The sequence below is a fragment of the Schistocerca piceifrons genome, chromosome 2, assembly GCF_021461385.2.
Source record: "Schistocerca piceifrons isolate TAMUIC-IGC-003096 chromosome 2, iqSchPice1.1, whole genome shotgun sequence".
NCBI lineage: Eukaryota > Metazoa > Arthropoda > Insecta > Orthoptera > Acrididae > Schistocerca > Schistocerca piceifrons.
In genome coordinates, this window is record NC_060139.1 from 999,792,505 (window position 1) to 999,813,703 (window position 21,199).

The following is a 21,199-nucleotide window of genomic DNA, read 5'->3' on the forward strand; positions in this document are numbered from 1 at the left end:
TACTACAGCAATTGAAATAAAATGCTTCACTCCTGTACCAGCTGCCTGTGCAGCTGCCTACCAGCAGACCAGGTGTAAGTTTGTAAACTAATGGCATGAAGGGTCAGAATAAATGCATTTAGGGGGCTGTGAAATATCAAACTAATAAAAAATGTTCAAGACCACACACAAGTGTGGAAAACCTACAAAGAGATGGGAAGGATGAGAGATGGAACAGGTCATACAGAATCAAATTCCTTGGGAAAAGAAAAAAATTAACTAAAATCTGATATGTCCACCTTCGGCACGGATAACAGCTGTGACGTCTCAGGGTGTAGAAGCAATGAGGCCTTGGTAGGTCACAGGAGGGAGCTGGCACTACATCTGCACACACATACCACATAACTCCCATAAATTCTGAGGGGTTGGGGGGAGGGGGACCAATGAGCTCTGATGCCACATTTGATCACATACCAGATGTGTCAGATTGGGTTCAGACCTGGCGAGCTGGGAGGGCAGTAAATCAATTGGAATTCGCCACTGTGTTCCTCGATCCACTCATCACACACCCAGCCTTGTGACATGGCACATTATCTTGTTTATCTCAATAAAAGATGCCACTGCATCACAAAACATGAACCTTGTGAAGGGATGTATGTTGTCTGTAACCAGTGTATGATACTTCTTGGCCGTCATGGTGCCTAGCATGAGCTCCGTGTCCCCAGAACATAAAGGAGCTGTCGCCAGACTGTCTCCGTAACGCAGTATAGGTCTCAAGGAGCTGTTCCCTTGAAAGACTACAAATTCACACCCTGCCATCCACATGATGAAGAAGGTATCTGGATTCATCAGACCATGCAACACTCTGCCACTGCTCCAATGTATAATGCCGATGGTCATGTGCTCATTTCAGTTGTAGTTGCTGATGTTGTGGTGTTAACACTGGCAAATGCATGGGTCATCATCTGCAGAGACCCATTGTTAGGAATGTCCGATGTACTGTGTGTTCAGACACACTTGTACTTTACCCAGCATTAAAGACTGATGTTAATCCACCACAGTTCACGGCCAGTCCTGTTTTACCAGTTTTATAAGCTACAATGCCAGGCATCTGTAATGAGGGGTAGCCACCCAACCCCACAATGTCTGGATGTGGATTCACCTTGGTTTCGCCATGTACTGAAGACACTCACCACAGCACTCCTCAAACACTCACAAGCAATCCACCTTCCAAAATGCCATCACAACTCGCTCTTGGTCAAAGTCGGCTAGACTGTGTACCTTTCCCATTCAACACACGGACAGCACCGTCACTGATACTACAGGCACCATGTGTTTGTCTGACTAGCAGTCATTCCTCGCCAGGTGATGCTGCTGTTGCCTGGACAGATTTATATCGATATTAGGTTGCTGGTCCTAATGTTCTGGCTGATCAGTGTATGTTAATAACATTTCCATTGGCATTCATGATTCTTCCCCCACTGGTTGCAAATGACACACTTAAGTACATTACTTTAATTATTCTGTTTGACTGCAATTTCCCAGACATAACTACATTATCTAAAATTGATGTAGATTAACTCCCTAAGCTGCGTACTAAAAAAATTCATCTTCACTACATCCAGATGATAATATACCTGTGCTAGCACACAATTCTTGCAACCCATCAAATTAACTTTATTAGAACACGGTAAAATCCTGGGTGGTAGAAACATAATGGCAACAACATACCTGATCCCAAACTGTATAGCTGAAAGGTACATGCCCCCCCCCCCCCCCCCCACACACACACACACACACACGCACGCACATGCCTACACTCGCTGTTAGCTCCACACTTAGCAATGAGCAATGATTTCAATCTTGTTTCTGTTATGTGCTTGAAGAGTAGTTACTTTCACTCTTTCCACTATTTGCATAAAGAGACAGTACACAATACTGATGCACAGTTTTGTTACCAAGAACCAGACACTTCCCTTGCCACCCAAATTTTGGTCATGAAAACTATTTCACACTTACCCTTGGACCAGCTAGCCCCATGTCACAATAATTTAATAACAATGGACTAGAAGGCAAGGAGTTGGTTACAAGTTGGTTAGGTATTTTTGCTTTATGACTTCATAAGATATTTACACAGATATTATATTCACTGGATGTAAACAATGTTTTCCTACAGAGTTGCAGTAAATACAATCCTTTACATGCACTTCTGTAAAATATTTCATACACACACATACAAAAATTAGCTGTTGCTGTAACTACTGAACTGTTGGATACAGATGCTTTGGTTATCCCAGAACATGAGAACCGTGGGTGCTGAGTAGTTGGCTTGTCACAAACTTCGGTTTCTAAAAAAAAACAACAACATAACATTAATGATGTAAAGTACAAATTTACATTAATTAAGGACAGGTTAGAATCCACAGCTTCAAACACAAATTTTAATCCAAAATAAACATTATTTTCACAACTGTTTAGTGAAACTAGTATGTTTTCTCTGAAACAGTGTGTTTTTGTGTTTTAACCACACTTTACTGTAAAAATTATTGAAGACATTCAGTGGGACAAAATTAATAGCAAATTATCGAGAACAGGATATGAAAATTAAAGCTTTTGCTTCAAACTGGAACTACATAACTGCAAATAACTTTTCTAAAAGCTACATACCTTCGCATTTACTAATATATACTGTACAAAAAGTCTAAACAGTGTAATAAAAGATCAACACAAATTATGAAAGGATTGCCTACTCTACATAAACCTGCAACAGAAAACTATGTTGTCTTTCATCAGGGAAACTGCATAGTAATGTGCTGTAACTTCTGAAATTTAAGGTATATTTTCAACCTTGTACCTATCACATGATACTCATATTGCCCTACAGCCTACAGCATGCATCTCTCTCTCTCTCTCTCTCTCTCTCTCTCTCTCTCTCTCTCTCTCTCTCACTCCAGACAAATACCTCCAGAAAAGATTTTCTAACACTTAAATTTATATGTTAAATTTCTCTCTCTCAGAAATGATTTTCCTGTTGCTGCCAGTCTGCATTTTATACCCTGCCTATTTGGCCATAATCAGTTACTTTGCTGCCAAAATAACTCACCATCTACTTTCAGTGTCTCATTTCCTAAACTAATTCCCTCAGCATTGCCTAATTTGTTTCAACTACATTCGATAACTATTATTTTACTCCAACTGATTTCATCTTACAATCTCATTTCAAGCCACCGTCCATTTTGTTCAACTGCTCCTCTAAGTGCTTTGCTATATAACATTCTCACTGGAAAAACACACTGTTTTTATTTCTTCTCCCTGAATGTAAATTGCCTTCCTGAATTTCTTCTTGCTTCCTCTACAGCATGCTCAATGAACAGATCAAGTAACATTAGTGACAGGCTACAACCCCACCTCACTCCCTCCTCACTATGGCTTCCCTTTCACATTCTTCAACTCTTTATAGCTGCAGTCTGGTTTCTACGCAAGTTGCAAGAAACAAGTATCAGCTCTGACATAAAATATGGTGACTGCATACTGTGTAATGATAAATTCAGTAACTTATATGATTTTATATGCTATCTTATATCACATTATGACAATATAAATACAAACCGTTTCTGAATTAAATTGTTGTATAGTGTAGTTTTTACGCAAAACAGTGAACTGACCACCTGTACATGTCATAGCTACAGCTGAATCCCACGCTGCTTCATGCCAGGAAATATAATGCTTTTGTCTCTTGTATATTCTGTCTCAACAGCCCTGGGGAAAGATATGTATTTAAATATTTCTGTATTTTAGACCAATAAATTACAATTCCTATCATAAGTAAAACATGTATATCATCTATATAATATGGAAATGTGGTTCTGCTGCAACACAATGCTTCTTGTTTTAGTACCCTTAAAACAAGAAGAACTGTTTACTCCAGGCACAATCACATTTCCTTATTATATATTAGAAAGCAAATGCAGACTAAAAGGGAGCTTCAGCCACGAGATATGTATCTCATCCAATAATTAAACTGTTATGACTAAAAATACATAAATTATTAACTCATTAAAACTGTATATGCCATATTTCTTTCATTATCAAAGTATTAGAAGATAAGAAATATATGAGAGTAAAGTGACCTCACTATCAATTTTTGCAAAAACAATACTGGTCCCTTTAACATTTGCTTTGTGCCTTTTACTTTAACACCTACTAGAACAACATCAGCTGTGGTGTGGTTTTCAAATACATAAAGCACAAATCTATACCTACAAAAATCTTCCCAACTTGTTTCATCAAGAGAACCTGGAGCATAAAATCACAAGGAATTGAAAAATGAAATGAAGGGTGAGATGAACAAGTTCAAGAGAGAGGAAAAACCACATTAAGCCCTGGAATAGGGGCCTCAAATTCTGCAGTATTAATTATAATGTCCTATTAGTAATTAATAGGGCAAAACAAAAGATGTATTTGAAAGTGAATTCATAGTGTAAATGAGACTTAACGATAAATACAGACAGAAAAGATAGCACAAAATTTGAAAAACGAAGGAAAGAACAGGACTGTGGAAGTGTTTGGTGTTGAAACATAAATTACAATGAAGCAAGTGGCAGTAGATATGAACACACTGAATAAGTTTTCAGTTTTGAAGTAATGGTTTGTACCCACAAAATTTATTAATATCTTAAAAGAAGTCACACAACTGTAAAATTGATCAACTGTGCAGTTCAGCCGACATGTATTGCTTGAATCGTAACAGGAAGTATCCGATTTTTGTTTCATTGCTGGGGCATTTTAATCTCTCTTCCTATCATCAGAGCTTCCCAAAACTTAGGGATGGACAAATAAAATGGTGCAGTGGGTAAAGCACTAGACTTGTAATCTGGATGAGCAACATTTTGCTAACCTGGGAAAAACGAGTAAAAACTTCTGAAGTATTACATTCTAACTATACTTTCCTTTTAGAGAGAGAACAAGTACTCCAACATTAAGCTCCTGTCATTAAGTAGGGCATGGGGTAACTACCACTATTGAAAGCCTTTGGGTTTCTATGTTGCTCTTACAGATCATCATTGTTCACTCCCTTCCATACTTCTTGAGTTTATTGACTTTACAGGGTGGTCAGAAACAGTCTGAGAAGCTTGTAAGGGTTTGCAGGGTAGGATGTGATGAGAAATAATTGTTAAGAAACTAATTTGATACATTGCACTGTTTCAGTGTTAATTAGAATTGAAGTTAGCCAATCAGACCGTTGTGCACGCAAATTCAAATGGCCGCCTGATATAGTTGGTGTTAGCTGTTCTCATATCGTCCATAATGCATAAGAATACTCAACCAGTTGTCAAAATCATCTAACTGTCAACACTTCCAATCTCTGACAAAGTAGTCACATTCCTCATCACTTCCTCAGCTGTTAAATTCAGGATCACTACTGCTATCCATTTTTCAATGCAATGCAGGGCAGAGACTGAGAACACGCATCACAGTCAAGGTGGTATCTGCTGGCAGCCACAGCAACCAACATCCAACTTGCAGGCCACAAATGTTACATAAGACGCTCTGTGGTGGCTGAACACACAACTATCAGTTCTGAACCAATATAAACAAGGCAATTTTTCAAATATTTATTCTTATTTTAATCCAGTAAACCTGGATTTTTTATTAAAATAAAAAAATAAAGAACGAGATAACTCAGGACTTCATGTTAAGCAGTTGATATTACTACTTTTGCATTAATTATTAGGCATAGTCTGGGAGCTCTTACATTTTGTGAAACAACAGACCATTTAATGAAGAATTATATGAATCATTTTTGCTACAATATATGCAATACTAATGACTCACTCCGGCTCCGTACCATACCTGGTGAACAGGTCATGTAGTTATGGACATTACACTTACAATCAGGAAATTTTGTAAATCAATTCCTGCAATAAACTTGATGGAGTTTATTTGTACACTTAGCATAATTTTTAAATATATGAAAGGTGCAGTTATGAAAGTGTATAAACATATAAACAATAACAGTGGAATGAAGGGGATGAAAGTTACATGATGATTTTTTGCAGACCAGACAGTAAAGTAAGTACACCATTACAGCAAATAAAATCATTTTATTTACATTCAGAGCTATGACTGGTTTCATCGTAATCTACTTGGGGTGTCATTTTCACTTCTCTTCTACAGCTGAACATGCAGCTTGTGGTGTTGCAAATAATACTGGAAATAACACTACTGTCTTTCCATCCTCACTGATAGCTGGTAAATATTTTATAATTTTATACTTCAATGTATTTACATTACTTTTATGCCAATAAATTCACAAAAATATGTTTCTTATTCTGTTTCATGTGAAGTGTATCAGATCCTTCATCTTACTTAACTGGCACAAAGCTTTGCAGTGCCAGTGACCACAACACATTAGCTGGTGGCTAGTAACCACAAAAAGATGGGAGCTGCAGTGTCAACAGCCTTGATGTACAGTAATATAACCATCAAAATGATGAAGTGTGAAAGCAATGGAATTGTATTAAGTAATTCATGCCAAGCAATAATTTAGCTCCTGCTTTTCTGAGTAGATGGTTCATGAAGATGTAATATTAGGGTGTATTAATACTGATAATGGCATTACCTCTGAAGAGATGAAAAACAAACATACAGCATAGGGGAATTGTTCAAAATGAAAATTACTTTGTATGTGAGTGCCTTTATTTATGAAGAATTTTTTGATTTTGCAAAATTAACTGGACAGATATATGGAAATGAAGTACTAAACATGAGATACATCTAAATGAATGAGTGGAATTATAGCACTCAAGAGAGTGTAATCCTTTTACCATAGTAATGATTGCTAGTCATCTACAACTTCTTACACAGTGCAAACAAATTATCTTTGAAATATCTTCAGTATTTTGCACTGAGAAATGAAAACAAAACTGCAGAAATTGAGAAAATACATGAAGAAAGTATCGAAACATACTATTTTATATCATTGCTATGAAAGGAAAAGATATTCTGATTTGTGGATTATTCCTATTAAGTCCAGTATGATTAATGGTATAATCCTCAGATACTGGATAACCAAAACTAATATTACATTTCAGTCTCGGTAAAGTATAGGAAAACATTAAAAATGGAGGAAACACCACATCTCAAGAAACTGCAGGTCAGTTTCTTAAATTCAGAAGCTGATCAGCAGCTACATGTTTAGTCGCGGAAGGTTAATGAAGCTGACACTCCCCAACAATTAAGAAGTACCACCCAAATGGGTATCTGATGATGACTTGAACATCAAACACACGTAAGCCGCAAAAAATTTGTGATGGGGACTGAAAAAAAAGTTGTCAAGGAATAACTGATATCCACTAATACTCCATCAGATGGTTAATATAAACAAACTCTTATGTAATAGTACTGTACAGTAATTGCCTCAGCCATGGTGATTACATTTCAAAATAATGAATTCACATGCAGTATCCTTTCTGATATTCAGATTTGAATGTATCAAAAAAGGCAACTGAAATTACAGACAAAGACAATGTCTGCCTATGAGATGAACATACAAACATGGTGACAGTCTTCCTGCATTGTTATCACGCACAGAATCAAAGGAAAGCAAAATAAATGTTTCACTGCACAATTTACAGTAGGTAAGTTAGTAACATAGGTTCACATACTCAAGCTTTTTTAGTTCTTCTTGCCTCCGGTATGCATGAAGCATCATCTGCTTCCTTTCTTCCTCAGAAAATACAGGTTCTCTAGCTGGTGCACCTTCTGTTTTCTTCTGCAGTTTAACAATCACTTTGCATTTTTCATTTTTACCAACATATTCTGAAAGTTTATGTTCTAGTTGCATTGCACGACCACAGCACCAAAGCTGAGCCAATGCTGCATCTATAACCTGCATGACAAAAACATTTCAGGTAACTGCCATTAATACATAGCAGGCAATTAACGTTCCTACTATACAGAGAGTATAAAACAAACACCTCAAACACCTAGTATGTTGTGCTTAGTTCCAATATTTTTCCTTTACAATGTTTTAGAACACTTAAAACAGGAACTGTTTGCCAGTATTCGTCAAGTGGCACATGCCTTGGGCACAGATCCTGCTAGTGAGTGGAGGGTTATCTGTGAACAAAAGGGCTACTGTATGTCCATACCATATGCAGAATGTCCAGGCAATAGTCGTGGAGGACTACTCATGATGAGTTTGTGCATAGTGAGTTACAGCACTGGTCACAATTCCAGGTTTTGATGGTGTTCACCAATGAACACATATTCACACGAAGTGGCACTGTGAACTTGCACAGCCCTTACGTGTGGGCACATGAAAATACTTGTGTGCAAGTTGTTGGGGTTGTTTGGGGGAAGAGACCAAACCGCAAGGTCATCGGTCTCATCGGATCAGGGAAGGACGGAAAAGGAAGTCGGCCGTGCCCTTTAAAAGGAACCATCCCGGCAATTGCCTGGAGAGATTTAGGGAAATCACGGAAAACCTAAATCAGGATGGCCGGACATGGGATTGAACCGTCGTCCTCCCGAATGTGCAAGTTGTTAGAAGTGTGAAAGTATGTATCTAATGCCAAAATAACAGGGGCAGTGTACCTAATTTTTCTCATGTGTCTTCCTACCCTGTTCTTCCTACCTTATTGGATGAAGTGGTTCACTGAGTAATGCGGTCAAAAAACAACAGCTCATTTTTGTGCAAAAGTGTGAAACCACCTGCATATTGTATACCCCAGTCAATGGATTGGTGCAGGAGGGCCTGTTCCATGGTTACCTGATAATACATCTCTTGCTGCTTTTCTGTGGGTTGCTATGAAAACTATTGTGTCTACTACTTCTGTAACACCAGAGAGGGACCTTATCATACAAATCAGTGATCCTGAACACACAGATGTATATATCTGCCTAAGTATACATACTGCAGATGATCACTTTGCAGTCAATTTGGAGGTCAAAGTTTCGAAGCGCTGTTCTAATGTACACAGATGAGCCAAAACAGCATGACCAACTGCTTAATAATGTGTTGGTCCATCTCTGGAACACACTACAGCAGCAATTCTGCATGACATGGACTCAAAAAGTTCTTGGTAAGCTGCTGGAGATATGTAGCACCAGATGCCTAGCCACAGCTCACACAATTCTAATAATTTACAGGCTGGTGCTTTGTCAGAGTGGAGCTGGGTGTCAATAGAGTCCAGGATGTGTCCACTGGACACAGATCAGGAGGCTTCGGTGGCCAAGATGGTTTCACTATCATGCTCCTCATACCACTGTAATATGATTTTGGTCACGTGATACAGACAATTATCTCAGTGGAAGATGCTATCGCCTTTGTGGAAGATGTCAACCATGAAGCGATGCAGGTAGTCTGGAATGATTTTCACATTGTTCACAGCCCTCACGGTGCCTTCAATTATTACCGTAAGTCCAATGGAAGCCCAGGTGAACAGTTTCCCCACCTGACTGAGTCCATGGAATGTTGCATATTCTGAGGTGCCATTCACTTGGATGACAGCATATCCAGACATGACCATAAACCTAGTGTACCAAGAAATGTTACTGAAACAACCAATGTTGATTATCGTATGTGCACCAAAATCCTAAGCAACCATGTCATAAGGTCAACATGGGAACAGGCAGTGGCTGTCTGCTGCAGAGCCCCCAGAACAATGTGCACTGGACAGTGAGGTCTGGAACCCTTGTGCATGCACTAGCACTGTACTCTGTCATCACATCTACCACAGTTTACAGGCTATCTTGCTTTACAAGAGGGGGCAAGCATCTGATCATCACATTCTCTGACAAGGCATGGATGACCAACACCTTGTCACCTATTTGTGGTTTCACAGTCCTTCAGCCAATTACCACAGATTCTCAGAACAGTAGGACACATACAGGACACAAGCTTTGCCATTACTGAGATGCATATTCCCAGGTGCTGAGCCATAACAAACTGCTCTTTGTCAAAAGCACTTGTAACACATCCCTAAACACTGATGGCTAACATGTTGCATCATTAATTAGGGTCCCAAACACTATTTTTTTTTAAAGTCACCCTTGTTCAAACATCAATGATTCTAAACAAATGCATTTTTAGACAGAGGCTTCCTCATTTAAAAAATGACTAGTTTGCTGTCCCATGAAACATATTAAGCATTGAAAGTGCTCTTTATATACAACCTGTACATGAACAAGCTTACATAAAGTTATTGCCACGTTCCTAACATTAAATATGACAAGAAATTAACCTCTCGTGATGCCTGTGTTCCTGAGAGGTCCTCGTTGTTCTCCAGTTCGAGGCGAATTGTGTCATGTGGAGGAAGGTTCATAGGATACACAATCATCATTGCACCTCTCAAGATGTCTATTGCACGTTGAACAATCTTCAGTGTTAAACAGATATCCTGTTGGACTAGTTTCTGAAATGGAAGACCATCAAACAAATGTAAAACAATTTTTCTGAAAATAACTTCAGCTGAATAACATCTATTAAGCAAACAGAAATACTTAAAAATATGAGAGTCTATTACTTTCATGACTCTCATGACCAGTTTTCATGCGTTCAGTGAGATAAATTAATGTAATATCAGAGCAAAATACAGTGAATCTATAATCACAGATTTATTATGTGCACTCGAATATAGCTCACTACTTCTCTTCTTATGTTTTTTATTGCTCCAACATATACAAGATCGACACCCACCTTCATATACGATCTCTATCATAAAGTATCATACATTGTCTTTAATGATATTGAGCTAATTTATCTTCCAGAGTTTTCACAAAATCACAATAGTGGTGACTCAGAATAATTCAAGATCCTAATGAACCCTCTTTACCACAACCTTCCACTGATCTGTTTGTGGTGCACCATATTCAACCAATATAACGTATAACCCAACTGGCAGAATGAAAACATAATTTGATATGACATTCTTTAGAATACAGAGTGCTAGCATTTATAATGCTCATGACATACAGTCACCTCAGTCACGCTGCTGTTCCAAAAACAAATAGCTTTGTGAGTATGTGTTTCTTAGCTTCGAAGGACACTGTCCAAAAACTTAGCAACAAATCACTCTTAATTTTGTACAAGTACACCACAACTCCACCTCAGCTATAAACAGAGTGGTTATCTTTGTTCTACCCATTTTTTACATTCAACCAATGTGGGAGTGAAGATTATGAACAACAATGGAAAGAGCACTTATGTAACAGAAAAAAACAAAACAATGAAAGATTTCACAAATATATGGAATGGAAGAGAAAAGAATATCTCAAAGGGAAGAATAGAGTTTCGAGAAATTGTTAATTGGGGAATGATACAATACAATGACGTTAACTAAAAAACTATTCAGCAATGCCTTTGAGAAGCATCAGAAAGCATAATTAAATTTGGTAAGAGAAATAACAGAAAAAATAACAGTATGATGAAAGAAAACATTCCTGTATTGGGTAAACACCACATTTCCTCACTTAATGTGGTAGATGGCACCACACAGGAAGATTTCCATATAAAATGGTCAGCTTCTTTAAAAGCTGAATTAGCAGAACAGGTTTTTACACAACAATAAACTTCAACGGCAATCCATACATAATGTGGGTGCTTTTTACTCCTTCCTCCAAGACGTCTGAAATATATGAACTAAAATATGAAACTTGTATGAAAGCAGTAGTTTTCAGATGAGATTTAGAGAGAATTTTAATGTATTACCATAAATGACTTAAGTAAGTAAATCTTTGTTGATCACACTGTTGAACAGAAAGACATAGAAAAATATTTAAATCCCCTCTTTATTAAGCAGACAAGTGCAATAGTATAAACAAGGAAGAAAGTATTAGAAATCTTTAGCAATAAAAGCATGTCTCTACAAAGCACCTTTAATGAGCGCAGACAGAACTGGCCAATTCAGCCTTTTTACCTTTATAAAGCTTGCATCAAGTTATGTCCAAAGGAAATTTGCATTGTAGCTCTTAACAACACAGGCACTGCAATATTGCATTGAAGTTATGAATTGTATGTAAATTGAAGGTGGATGGGGGAGGGGGAGGGGGGGGGGGGGGAAGGAAAGGGACTATTGATGTCAGCTGCATACCAACTTTATGTGGAATCAGTTGCAAAGAGTAAATATATGTGCCAGACTGGGATTCGAACCTGAGATCTGCTTACGAAGCAGGAGACACTGCCACGCATGATGGGAAATATTATGACTTTAGTAATCATCTCCTTATTTACAGCAGATCCTGTATCATTCTGTTGCCAATCTAAAAATAACAGAAAGTGTCCAAATCAAGTGCTGGAAGAGTGAAAAAGGTGTGCTATTTTAAGATCAAAAAAATGTTCTCTCCAGGAATTGGGAGCTTCTCAAACTCTGTGGGGTGCACCACAGCACACGCCATGACTTAGCTGTACTGGATAGCCGGTACTGCTGCACAATACTGACACACACTAAAAGGAAGGGCTGCTTTGACTCAGTCTTAAAGTCAAATGTACCAGCACATTTAGGGTGATTTTGGGAGATCTGCCTCATCCATTTGGTCATAAACTGGCCCTGCCTTACCATTTATGTAGCTTTCAACGTACATGTTGTTGAACCTTAGTTATGCAAGAAAACATTTTTAAAAAAAGAAATCTTGAAAGTAACACAATACATTCTTTAGCATGATCAAATATGAAGTATTTCTGGCAAACACTCTCCCCTCAAAGTCGCATAAGCATTTTTTTGGTTCGCAGGAGAGCTTCTGTAAAGCTTGGAAGGTAGGAGACAAGGTACTGGCAGAAGTAAAGCTGTGAGGACGGGGCGTGAGTCATGCTTGGGTAGTTCAATTGGTAGAGCACTCGCTCGCGAAAGGCAAAGGTCCCGAGTTTGAGTCTCAGTCTGGCACACAGTTTTAATCTGCCAGGAAGTTTAAAGCATTTTTTTTTTTAAATTGATTTCCTGTTTCTCCACTTCAAGGAGTATTGGTGTAGCATTTGTTGTTCACTGTTTTCGATGATATCTAAAAGGATTTTCACAATATTCTCGCACTCTGTTCCCTTTAAATTCTTAATTTTCAGTTTCATCCTAATGTCACTGGAATGTGAATAACTTTCTATTGTAAATTTTTTTCTATGTTTCTGCCTGTTTATCATTATTTGTTGGTTACTCTGAATTTAATTATGTGAGGATGTGATTTCAAATCATTGAATTAAAAAAAGTTGCATCCATATTCATATTAACAACATAAAAACTGTAATTTGCCTCCATTTCTGAAATTTTCTTATTGTTCAGGTATTGAAGTACTCTAAATTAAAATTTTTAAGGTGATATCTCTTAATCATTTGAGATAGAGTAAGTTTCGTGTACTTCCTGTCAAATTTAGTTCGTAGAGTATGAAACATTTTTGGAATCAATGGATCAGTAATATCAAGAATGGCAATTTGCCCTCTATTGGATAAATTTCTGCAGGTTCCTACGCTGTGCATTATTTAAAAGATCCATAAATTTAACAAAAGCGTACCATCTAGTAATTAAAAACAAAAAGAAATGAACTCAACTGCACACATTCCGTAATCTTGCTCAAACAGCATAAATATAAATGCCACTCCATTGAGGTGTTAGTTCGATGTCTAGTTGCATGCAGCTCACCATGCTAGTCTATTTTGAGCAAGCCTCTTCTTCTTTGCATAAATATTGCAACATACTTCTGGCAGAACTTGCTTACTGCAGTCAGGCCTTGTCTCTCTCCACAATTTGCAACCCCCAGCCCTCCAAACACAGCTTTGTTAGAGATCATCTGATCATAACAATTGGTTATTTTGCCTCGTCAGTGTTACTTTACAAGAGGAAGATAATGCATACAACTTTTGTACTATGTCACGATTAGCCTTACACTGCTGCATGTTTTAGTGAGAGAGAACGAGTCAATGAGCAGAAAGCATTCTTAGTGCCAACATTCTCTGACTCGCCACACTCACAGAACTACAGCACAAAGAAAGGAAGGTGGTGTAGCATTGACGTAGCAGTGGTTTCTTGATGTCTAGTGTATTCAACCCCCTATATTAAGCATGTGCTTTCTCCAGTATTCCCTCATGCATTGCAATATTTCTCTGGATTCTGAACTGATTTCACTGAGGCAGACTTTTACTGGTATTTCCATCCTTTTGAAAATAATTTCTGTCATTTTCAGTTATGACTTATTAAACTGATTGTTCAGTAATACATCAGTCAGCACCTTTCTTCTGTCGAACTGGGATTATAACATTGTTCTCGAAGTCTGACGGTACTTCACCTCTCTCATACATCTTGCATACCAGGCAGAATATTTTTGTCGTAGTATGTTCACCCAATAATCTCAAAAGTTCCAAAAGTCATCGTCATGAATTATCTCACCATATGGATGAAGTCTAACTACACTATGTCAAATATAAAAAACAGCCTTGTCCTCTAAGCAACACCTTGTGATATTGCTGTTTCCACTCATCCAATCACCTGACAATTCGACAGATATGATTAAGTGTTACCACTTCAGTACCTGAAGGTGCTGTGTCTTTTCATCATTCTCTAAGTTATTCCATTAAAGTTTTTCATATTCCTTACATGAAAGGCTGCATATAGTTGAGTATCAACCAAAGTTTGTGGTACCACCTATCTGCTTTGACCCATGGTGGAACTGTGTTGTGTAGCATGAGTTTATGGTGGTGTGGTATATTTGAAATGGATCATGTTTGAAGAGGGCACATTGGAGTACGCAGTCGTGCTCTCTGGAATAGAGTGTATATGTTTCTACATGTTTATGAGTGCTGTTGATAATTCACTGTACTTCTTATCTAGTGTTTGGACAGCAATATTGGAAGAGTTTGTGAAAATTTGTTAGTTAGTTATTTTGGTGTTGGTAGTAATGGCCAACTGATTATTATCATGTCTGGAATTTTCAGTGCAGTGGGTCGTTTATGGTTGGAGAGTTAATGTTACTTACATTTTTTGTTAGTTATGGTTACGGCTATTAAATTCATGAGTAGGTCCCTGTATGTCGCAAAGGAGAACAACATGTTAACCATGATTAAATTTCTACTGTTATTTGGTTTACTTGCCAAATATGGGGAGTGTTAAGTTTGATGAGAAGGTGAGAGACTGACCAGACTTGCTGTATGTCAGACCAGGGAACATGTGGCCTTGTCACCGGGACAACATATGGTGTTCTATCCAGAGGGGTTCCTAGTTTGATAAGTCTGGGGTGGCCATTCAAGAGATATGTTTATGATGTATTATTTTGCTATGCTAGATGGCTAGATCTACGTATTATCTCACTTTGGTTGGCAAAGTTCAGTATGTTTTTATGATTTTATTTCTTTATTGCTGTTTCTTGTCTGTCAAAATAGTGTTAATGCAATTTTTTTATGAATTTTTGGGTTGTGTTGATGGTAATTATAATGGATTGTGATTGGTAGGTACTGTGGAGTTTGTTTTATTTACATTCGTTGACATTAGGTTTTTGATATTAGTTGTATGGGCAAGTTTTGGTTTGTGGTAATGTGAATTCCTTTTAGCCAAACGGGTCGAAATAAATTGGTGTTTGGAGCTATGTGCGTGTTTGTACTGATTGCTGTGGATTTCATTTGCTTGTTTTTTGCATTAGTAAGATGTGCTTCATAAGCAGTAAACAAACTGCTTGAAATTTGTTGTGAGTTTGATTAACTGCAATGAGCTACAGGCAATGTGGTGCCACACTAACCTGTAATGCACCGGGGCTACCACAGTTCCACCCTATACTGGTCCAAACACAGTGGTAAATGATATACGTGATGTCACAACAACATTATGAGGCCTAATATGTCGAAAGTGGATTAATGTGGCATGAGCCCTAACAGCCCACATTGATATCATGTGACACTCAAGTTGTTAATTTCCAACCTTTCTACAGTGGTTTATGAAATAAGGAATGAGGTACTGAACTGTTAGTTGGGTAGCAGCACTAAATTTGGATGTTCCCTTGACACTATTTCATAAAAGCAGCTCATGTGCCAATGTCTTTACTTTCTCACTGGCATCACCAAGACAGAATTTTGCATACTCTAGTCACAGTCATCGGCCATAAAAGCTACATTTTACACCTAACATCATACACTGAGAGCAGTAAGACCCCCCCTCCATTATGCCATATCAACCTACACCTCAGGCTGTCACAGTTTCTAGCCTACATTTTAGTGACACAGACAATATTTTAGCTAACATCAGAAAATAAAAAGTCACAGCTCGACCAGTTTCTTAAAATATCTCACACAAGCATGTGCAGGAAAAAAAGTAGGAGAAAGTGAAGAAAAATGACAAAATTATAGTAACTCTACAGAAGTATTTATGGGTATAATCACAGTTTCAACTCATCCTTCATGTGGACTATTTCAAAACTATGAGCCAGTAGTGGGGAAAAAAATAAATGAAGCAGCTTGAAAATTGAAGTTCAGAATTATTGAAAAACTATGAAGCAAATATCTGGAAAGAAAACATGGTATAGCCTAATGGAATCACAGAAAAGGAGTTCATGTGTATCAGAACCACTTCATACCTTTGACACCATAGCTTTAGCTTCCTGAACTGTTTTAGCAATGATCTCCTGCATCTTTTCATTTGGTTGTCTCCCATTTCTACGACCTATGGGATCTTTATTGAATGTCCAGCCTCCACTTGGAACACATTTTTCACCCCATTCATCAACAAGTTTCAGTTCTTCAACTTGCTCATCAGTTAATCCCAAAATGTTTGGAGGGAGCAATGTTCCATGCTTAGCTAACTCTTCCATTTCTGAAACATTCAATATTTACTGTAATGAACTTAGCATGAAGTTAAGAGTTCAGCCTTAAAAACTTAAATCAAGCTAGAAAACTGAAAAATTATGTAGACATGAGAGTCACATAGGCTAACATGTTTTTGATGCTGCTGGAAATAAAATAACCTAATTGACCTATGTTCCTAAGGGCACTTCGTTTTCCAGAAACTTGGTGGGGGAGTGCACATATCAATCAATCTATGTTTGTACATATAAAAAGAAACAGTCCACAGAGATAACAAAGTACAAAGAAGTTGAAGGCAATTCCTATAATTACTATTCTGATAAAAACAGTCAATTAATAAGAAGATAATCATGCTTGTCTAATTCGTTATGGGTCTACTAACATTATAAATCCAATATATTTGTTATTGTCACCACCAACATAAATCAGCTGCAGCGTTCACACCATTTTTATTTTATGCAAAAGACTGAGGTGTATATGTAGGTCAGAAAAAATTTACGGATAATATATATTGACAAAGTGGCAACCAATCTGAATGGCGCAAATGTAGCATATGCATAGGGTAAATCTGGGCAATGAAGTGGAAAACTAGGCTATTACAACACAGGATTAAAAGCCACTGATTCCAAAACAAAGAAATAACAAAGTCCCGAATGTTCAAAACATGTAAATGGGGCTAAATAAACAACAGTTCCTTTTATATAATTGTATATTGGCGAGCCTGTACCAAAGGTTACAGTTTATTACTGGAATAAAAAAAAAAGCTAAATCACTAGCGCCCTAAATAAAAGGACATAATCATAACTAGATTTACTTCGGTTGTGCAGAACTCACAATTCATTCTTCAGAAAATTATCTTGTAATGGAATTGTCCTCAATTTTACGACTAAAATTACGTACAACCTGCATCGTTCAAATTGTAACAAAATCGCGAAAATAACTATTGTTCAAGAGTCCCAACAACCTACCGTACATTAGGAAAAAGTATCGTTATTTACTACACTAGTTATTTTCATACATCACACTCGAAATACTAGTAGAAGTAAAAAGATAATGGCTTACCATCACAAATTCTACTTATCTTCAGCCTTCCATTAAAAATTGCTGCGATGTCTTGAGTGACATCTTTCACTGATGCCGTGACTGTGGTCTCATAAAGAAACTGACTGTCGTCTCGACGTTTGACATGTAGCTTCACCATTTCGTTGCAGGCAAAACTTCAAACACGGTTTTGAAGATTCGCTACCTTCCACTTCTACTGTGTTATCTTGAGAATTAATTTCCTTTACAATATTGTGTCTCCACGATTCACATCAACAGCTGACATGTAAATTCCACTCGGAGTAGGCGAAAAACATAATTTGAAATGTTCATGTAATTAAATACGTTAATGTCTTCAGAAACACAATGTTATTGAATAACGCAAAATATAACCTCCAAATCAAATGTTTACAACCATTTCCATGACGACCACCATCCAACTTCGACTGATGCAACTATTCTGCGAGTAATCGATGTTACAAAAGTCAACATTACTCACACCATTAGCCACATTTTATTGCATGAACCTTATTCACTCCTTCAGATCAGTCGGAACCGAAATTATATTTCCCTTTTAATAGAAGTATAAGGAAAAATGTTTTTATACCCCTGTAGATGGACGGAGTAGACAATGAGAAAGGCAAAATAGTTTGGAAGCTCGAAGAATTAGGTCGGTACGTAAGTTCGTAGAGTTTTTCCGTACGTTTATTAAACACAACCGATGCACATTCCAGATATTTTAGTCCTCACCAATGTACTCTTCTTCACTATTTACAACAGTCTGTCGACATTGGGACAACTTTTCAATTCCACGACTGCAGAAATCACGTAGTTTTGAGAAGTGTTCGAGCCATATTCGGAGCGTACTTTCATATGAAAAGGACGTTTCTTGAAGATTGTTCGGCAGAAAGCGGAAATATGAAAATCTGAGAATGCAAGATGAGGTGAACAACGTGTGTGCGGAATGACTTCCCAAGCCAATTCAATTCGATTTATTATCATCCATTTTATCATATACATTATATAGGAATTGTCATATAGAAAGAGAGAGAGAGAGAGAGCATGATTTATATTTTTAACAATTAAGGGAAATAACATTTTTTAATTACACTTCAACATTTTAATTACACTTTACACATTTGCTCTTCTTTTTACAAGCAAGTTGAAACAAGGAAGGTTTACATAGAAAAATCGAAAGATGAACACTATCTGTTTAGATTGCAAAGAAATTCATCAATAGTATGGAAACTTTGATCTAACGGTAACCCCTTTAATTCTTTCTTAAAAATATGTAACGTTTGTATGCTTTTTTTCTTTTGGTAAGGCATTGAACATTATTTTGGGTAGATACATCTCACTATTCTGGTACAGGGTTTTGAATGTATGTTTCTATAGAAATCATGCCTGCTTCTGGTATGATAGTAGTGTACGTCACTGTTTAAAGAAGAGAAGTCTTGATTTGACTTCAGGGATCATACTGATTCATACATGAATAAACTAGGGAGGGTCAAAATTTTCAACTCCTTAAAGAGTCCTCTACATGGATCTCTGTAGGCAACACCCTTCAGAATACGAATCTCTTTTGGAGCTTAAAACAAGATTTTGTGAACCCTATATTTCCCTAAAATATAATACCATATCTTAGATTACTATGCATGTAAGACTAGTACATGTATAGTACTGTTTCAGAATTGCAGTTTTCTTTACGCTTTCTTAATATATAACAGTATTTACTAAGTTTTTATTCAACAGTTCAACATGTTTTTCCCATCTTAAGTTATTGTCCAGCGATACACCAATCTCTACTCTTACATTTTTTTTACTTTGTTCCTTATGTGCCTAAAATTCATCCAAGTGGTTTTTTGTCATTTATAATTAAGTAATCGCACTTGAACCATTCAGCTTGTAACAACAACGACTCTGTCCTATCGTACATATAATATTTTTTTCTTCTGATTTTTCGATAAACTTGTGTAATTAATGTTCTGCTTTCATTTCTTTTTTGTTTCATGCCGTTGTGTTAAGAAAACTGTAAACAAGTTTCAATGTGAATATTAATGTTTAGGTCAAATTTCAAGCAATATTGTGATAGAATTGAAATGTAACAAATTTTGGAACTGTTGTAAGATGTTTAAAATTGTAACTGTGTGTCTGGTCCATACATAGGCAATGTGTTAGGATATGTAGAATGCAAAACCTCAGGTGAATACCCTGTCTGTAAGGGAGCGGTAAAAGGTGGATGGCAGGCGAGTGCGGGAAAAAGGCACAACGGGCACAGCAGTAGCAGTTGGAGTTTGGCACTGGTTTGAGCAACACCTTCTGGAGTGAGGAGGCTCTCCTGGAAGACGTAGTTTCACTGAGCCTCGGGTATGCTGTTCCAACGCCCACACAACATGGGAAAATTCCATAGGCACTAAATGGAAAAGTATTGCGACGCTAAGAAGAATTAAAGTGCCGATACGTCAAGAGCCATAGCTGTGGTTGTGTGTGTGTTCTGTGCCTCGCCATCTCGCCGCCCGCCAACCGCCGCATCGATACAAGCAGGTTGAAACTTTTAGTACTGTATTCGTATGGACCACAGAGTGAACTGTTCAATAATAACCTAAATGTTACCATAACTTTCCCCTCATTTAATTATACTCACAACTAACCTAGATAGGGTCCTTTCCAAATGTTGTGCAATCTGAGTGTCCTGAAATGAAAAATTAAATTTTGTGTTAATAATAATTACTTGCAGTTATGTTAGAATGGTGTTTAAAGAACTGTTTTGTAAATGAACCAGTAAATGAATAACGAAGGTCTAACGAAGTTGAAAGATAGCTTCAATATTGATATAGTAATGAAGCTTAATTGTTTCGAGACAATTATAAAGGTATTTAAATGAGAAGTAAATAAGATAAAAAGAGTAGTAACTCATATACTGGAAATATTGAACGCATGATAATTTCAGTAATCAATTTTTTTAATATAGTGATCACAACAGTTTCAGGGTCCCCCCCCCCTTTTTACTCATTTGAATTCTGAAGTGTTCCACATTGGTTTGACCAGCAAAAGTTAAAGTCAATATATAAGTCAAAATTTATCAGTGTTTTATCTTTATCAAAATTGACATTTTGTGTGTGGCTCGAAAGTGCTATTTCTAGGGTAACCTATGCCCAATGTTAATCAGATCAATAGACAGAACGAAGTCTTGTAGTATACATTATAGTGTAGTGTTATTTATTCATGGTTTTTCAATATCAGTACTGAATGTGAAACTATCAGTTCAATAGATTTTCTGGTTCTAAAATTCTGCTATATTATGCAGTGTTACTACTTGTTGTTTTGCATGAATATCTACCAACTTGTACAGGGAAGAAACTCAGTTAATGCGTAATTAGGCTGGCGACCGTATCATTATTAAATTGG

General features: G+C 37.2%; 1 protein-coding gene across 3 annotated transcripts; it reads right to left on the minus strand.

Annotated features, from left to right (window-relative positions):
• Nucleotides 1-2,105: 2,105 nt before the first annotated feature.
• Nucleotides 2,106-18,240, minus strand: LOC124776931 (cilia- and flagella-associated protein 298-A). 3 transcript variants are annotated; one of them, XR_007015668.1, is made up of 6 exons: nt 17,813-18,239; nt 16,525-16,760; nt 10,227-10,397; nt 7,647-7,870; nt 3,589-3,738; nt 2,106-2,327 (listed from the first exon to the last, which is right to left on the minus strand). XR_007015668.1 is itself a non-coding variant. In XM_047252148.1 (6 exons), the coding sequence occupies exons 1-5, from the start codon at nt 17,949-17,951 to the stop codon at nt 3,663-3,665; spliced, it is 846 nt and encodes a 281-aa protein (XP_047108104.1). In that variant the 5' UTR covers nt 17,952-18,240; the 3' UTR covers nt 2,106-2,327; nt 3,645-3,662. The 3 variants fall into 3 exon arrangements, 2 of the variants coding, with proteins under 2 accessions (XP_047108104.1, XP_047108106.1); XM_047252148.1 differs by having other exon boundaries at nt 3,645-3,738; nt 17,813-18,240; XM_047252150.1 differs by lacking the exon at nt 2,106-2,327 and adding an exon at nt 2,723-2,740 and having other exon boundaries at nt 3,645-3,738; nt 17,813-18,240.
• Nucleotides 18,241-21,199: the final 2,959 nt, after the last annotated feature.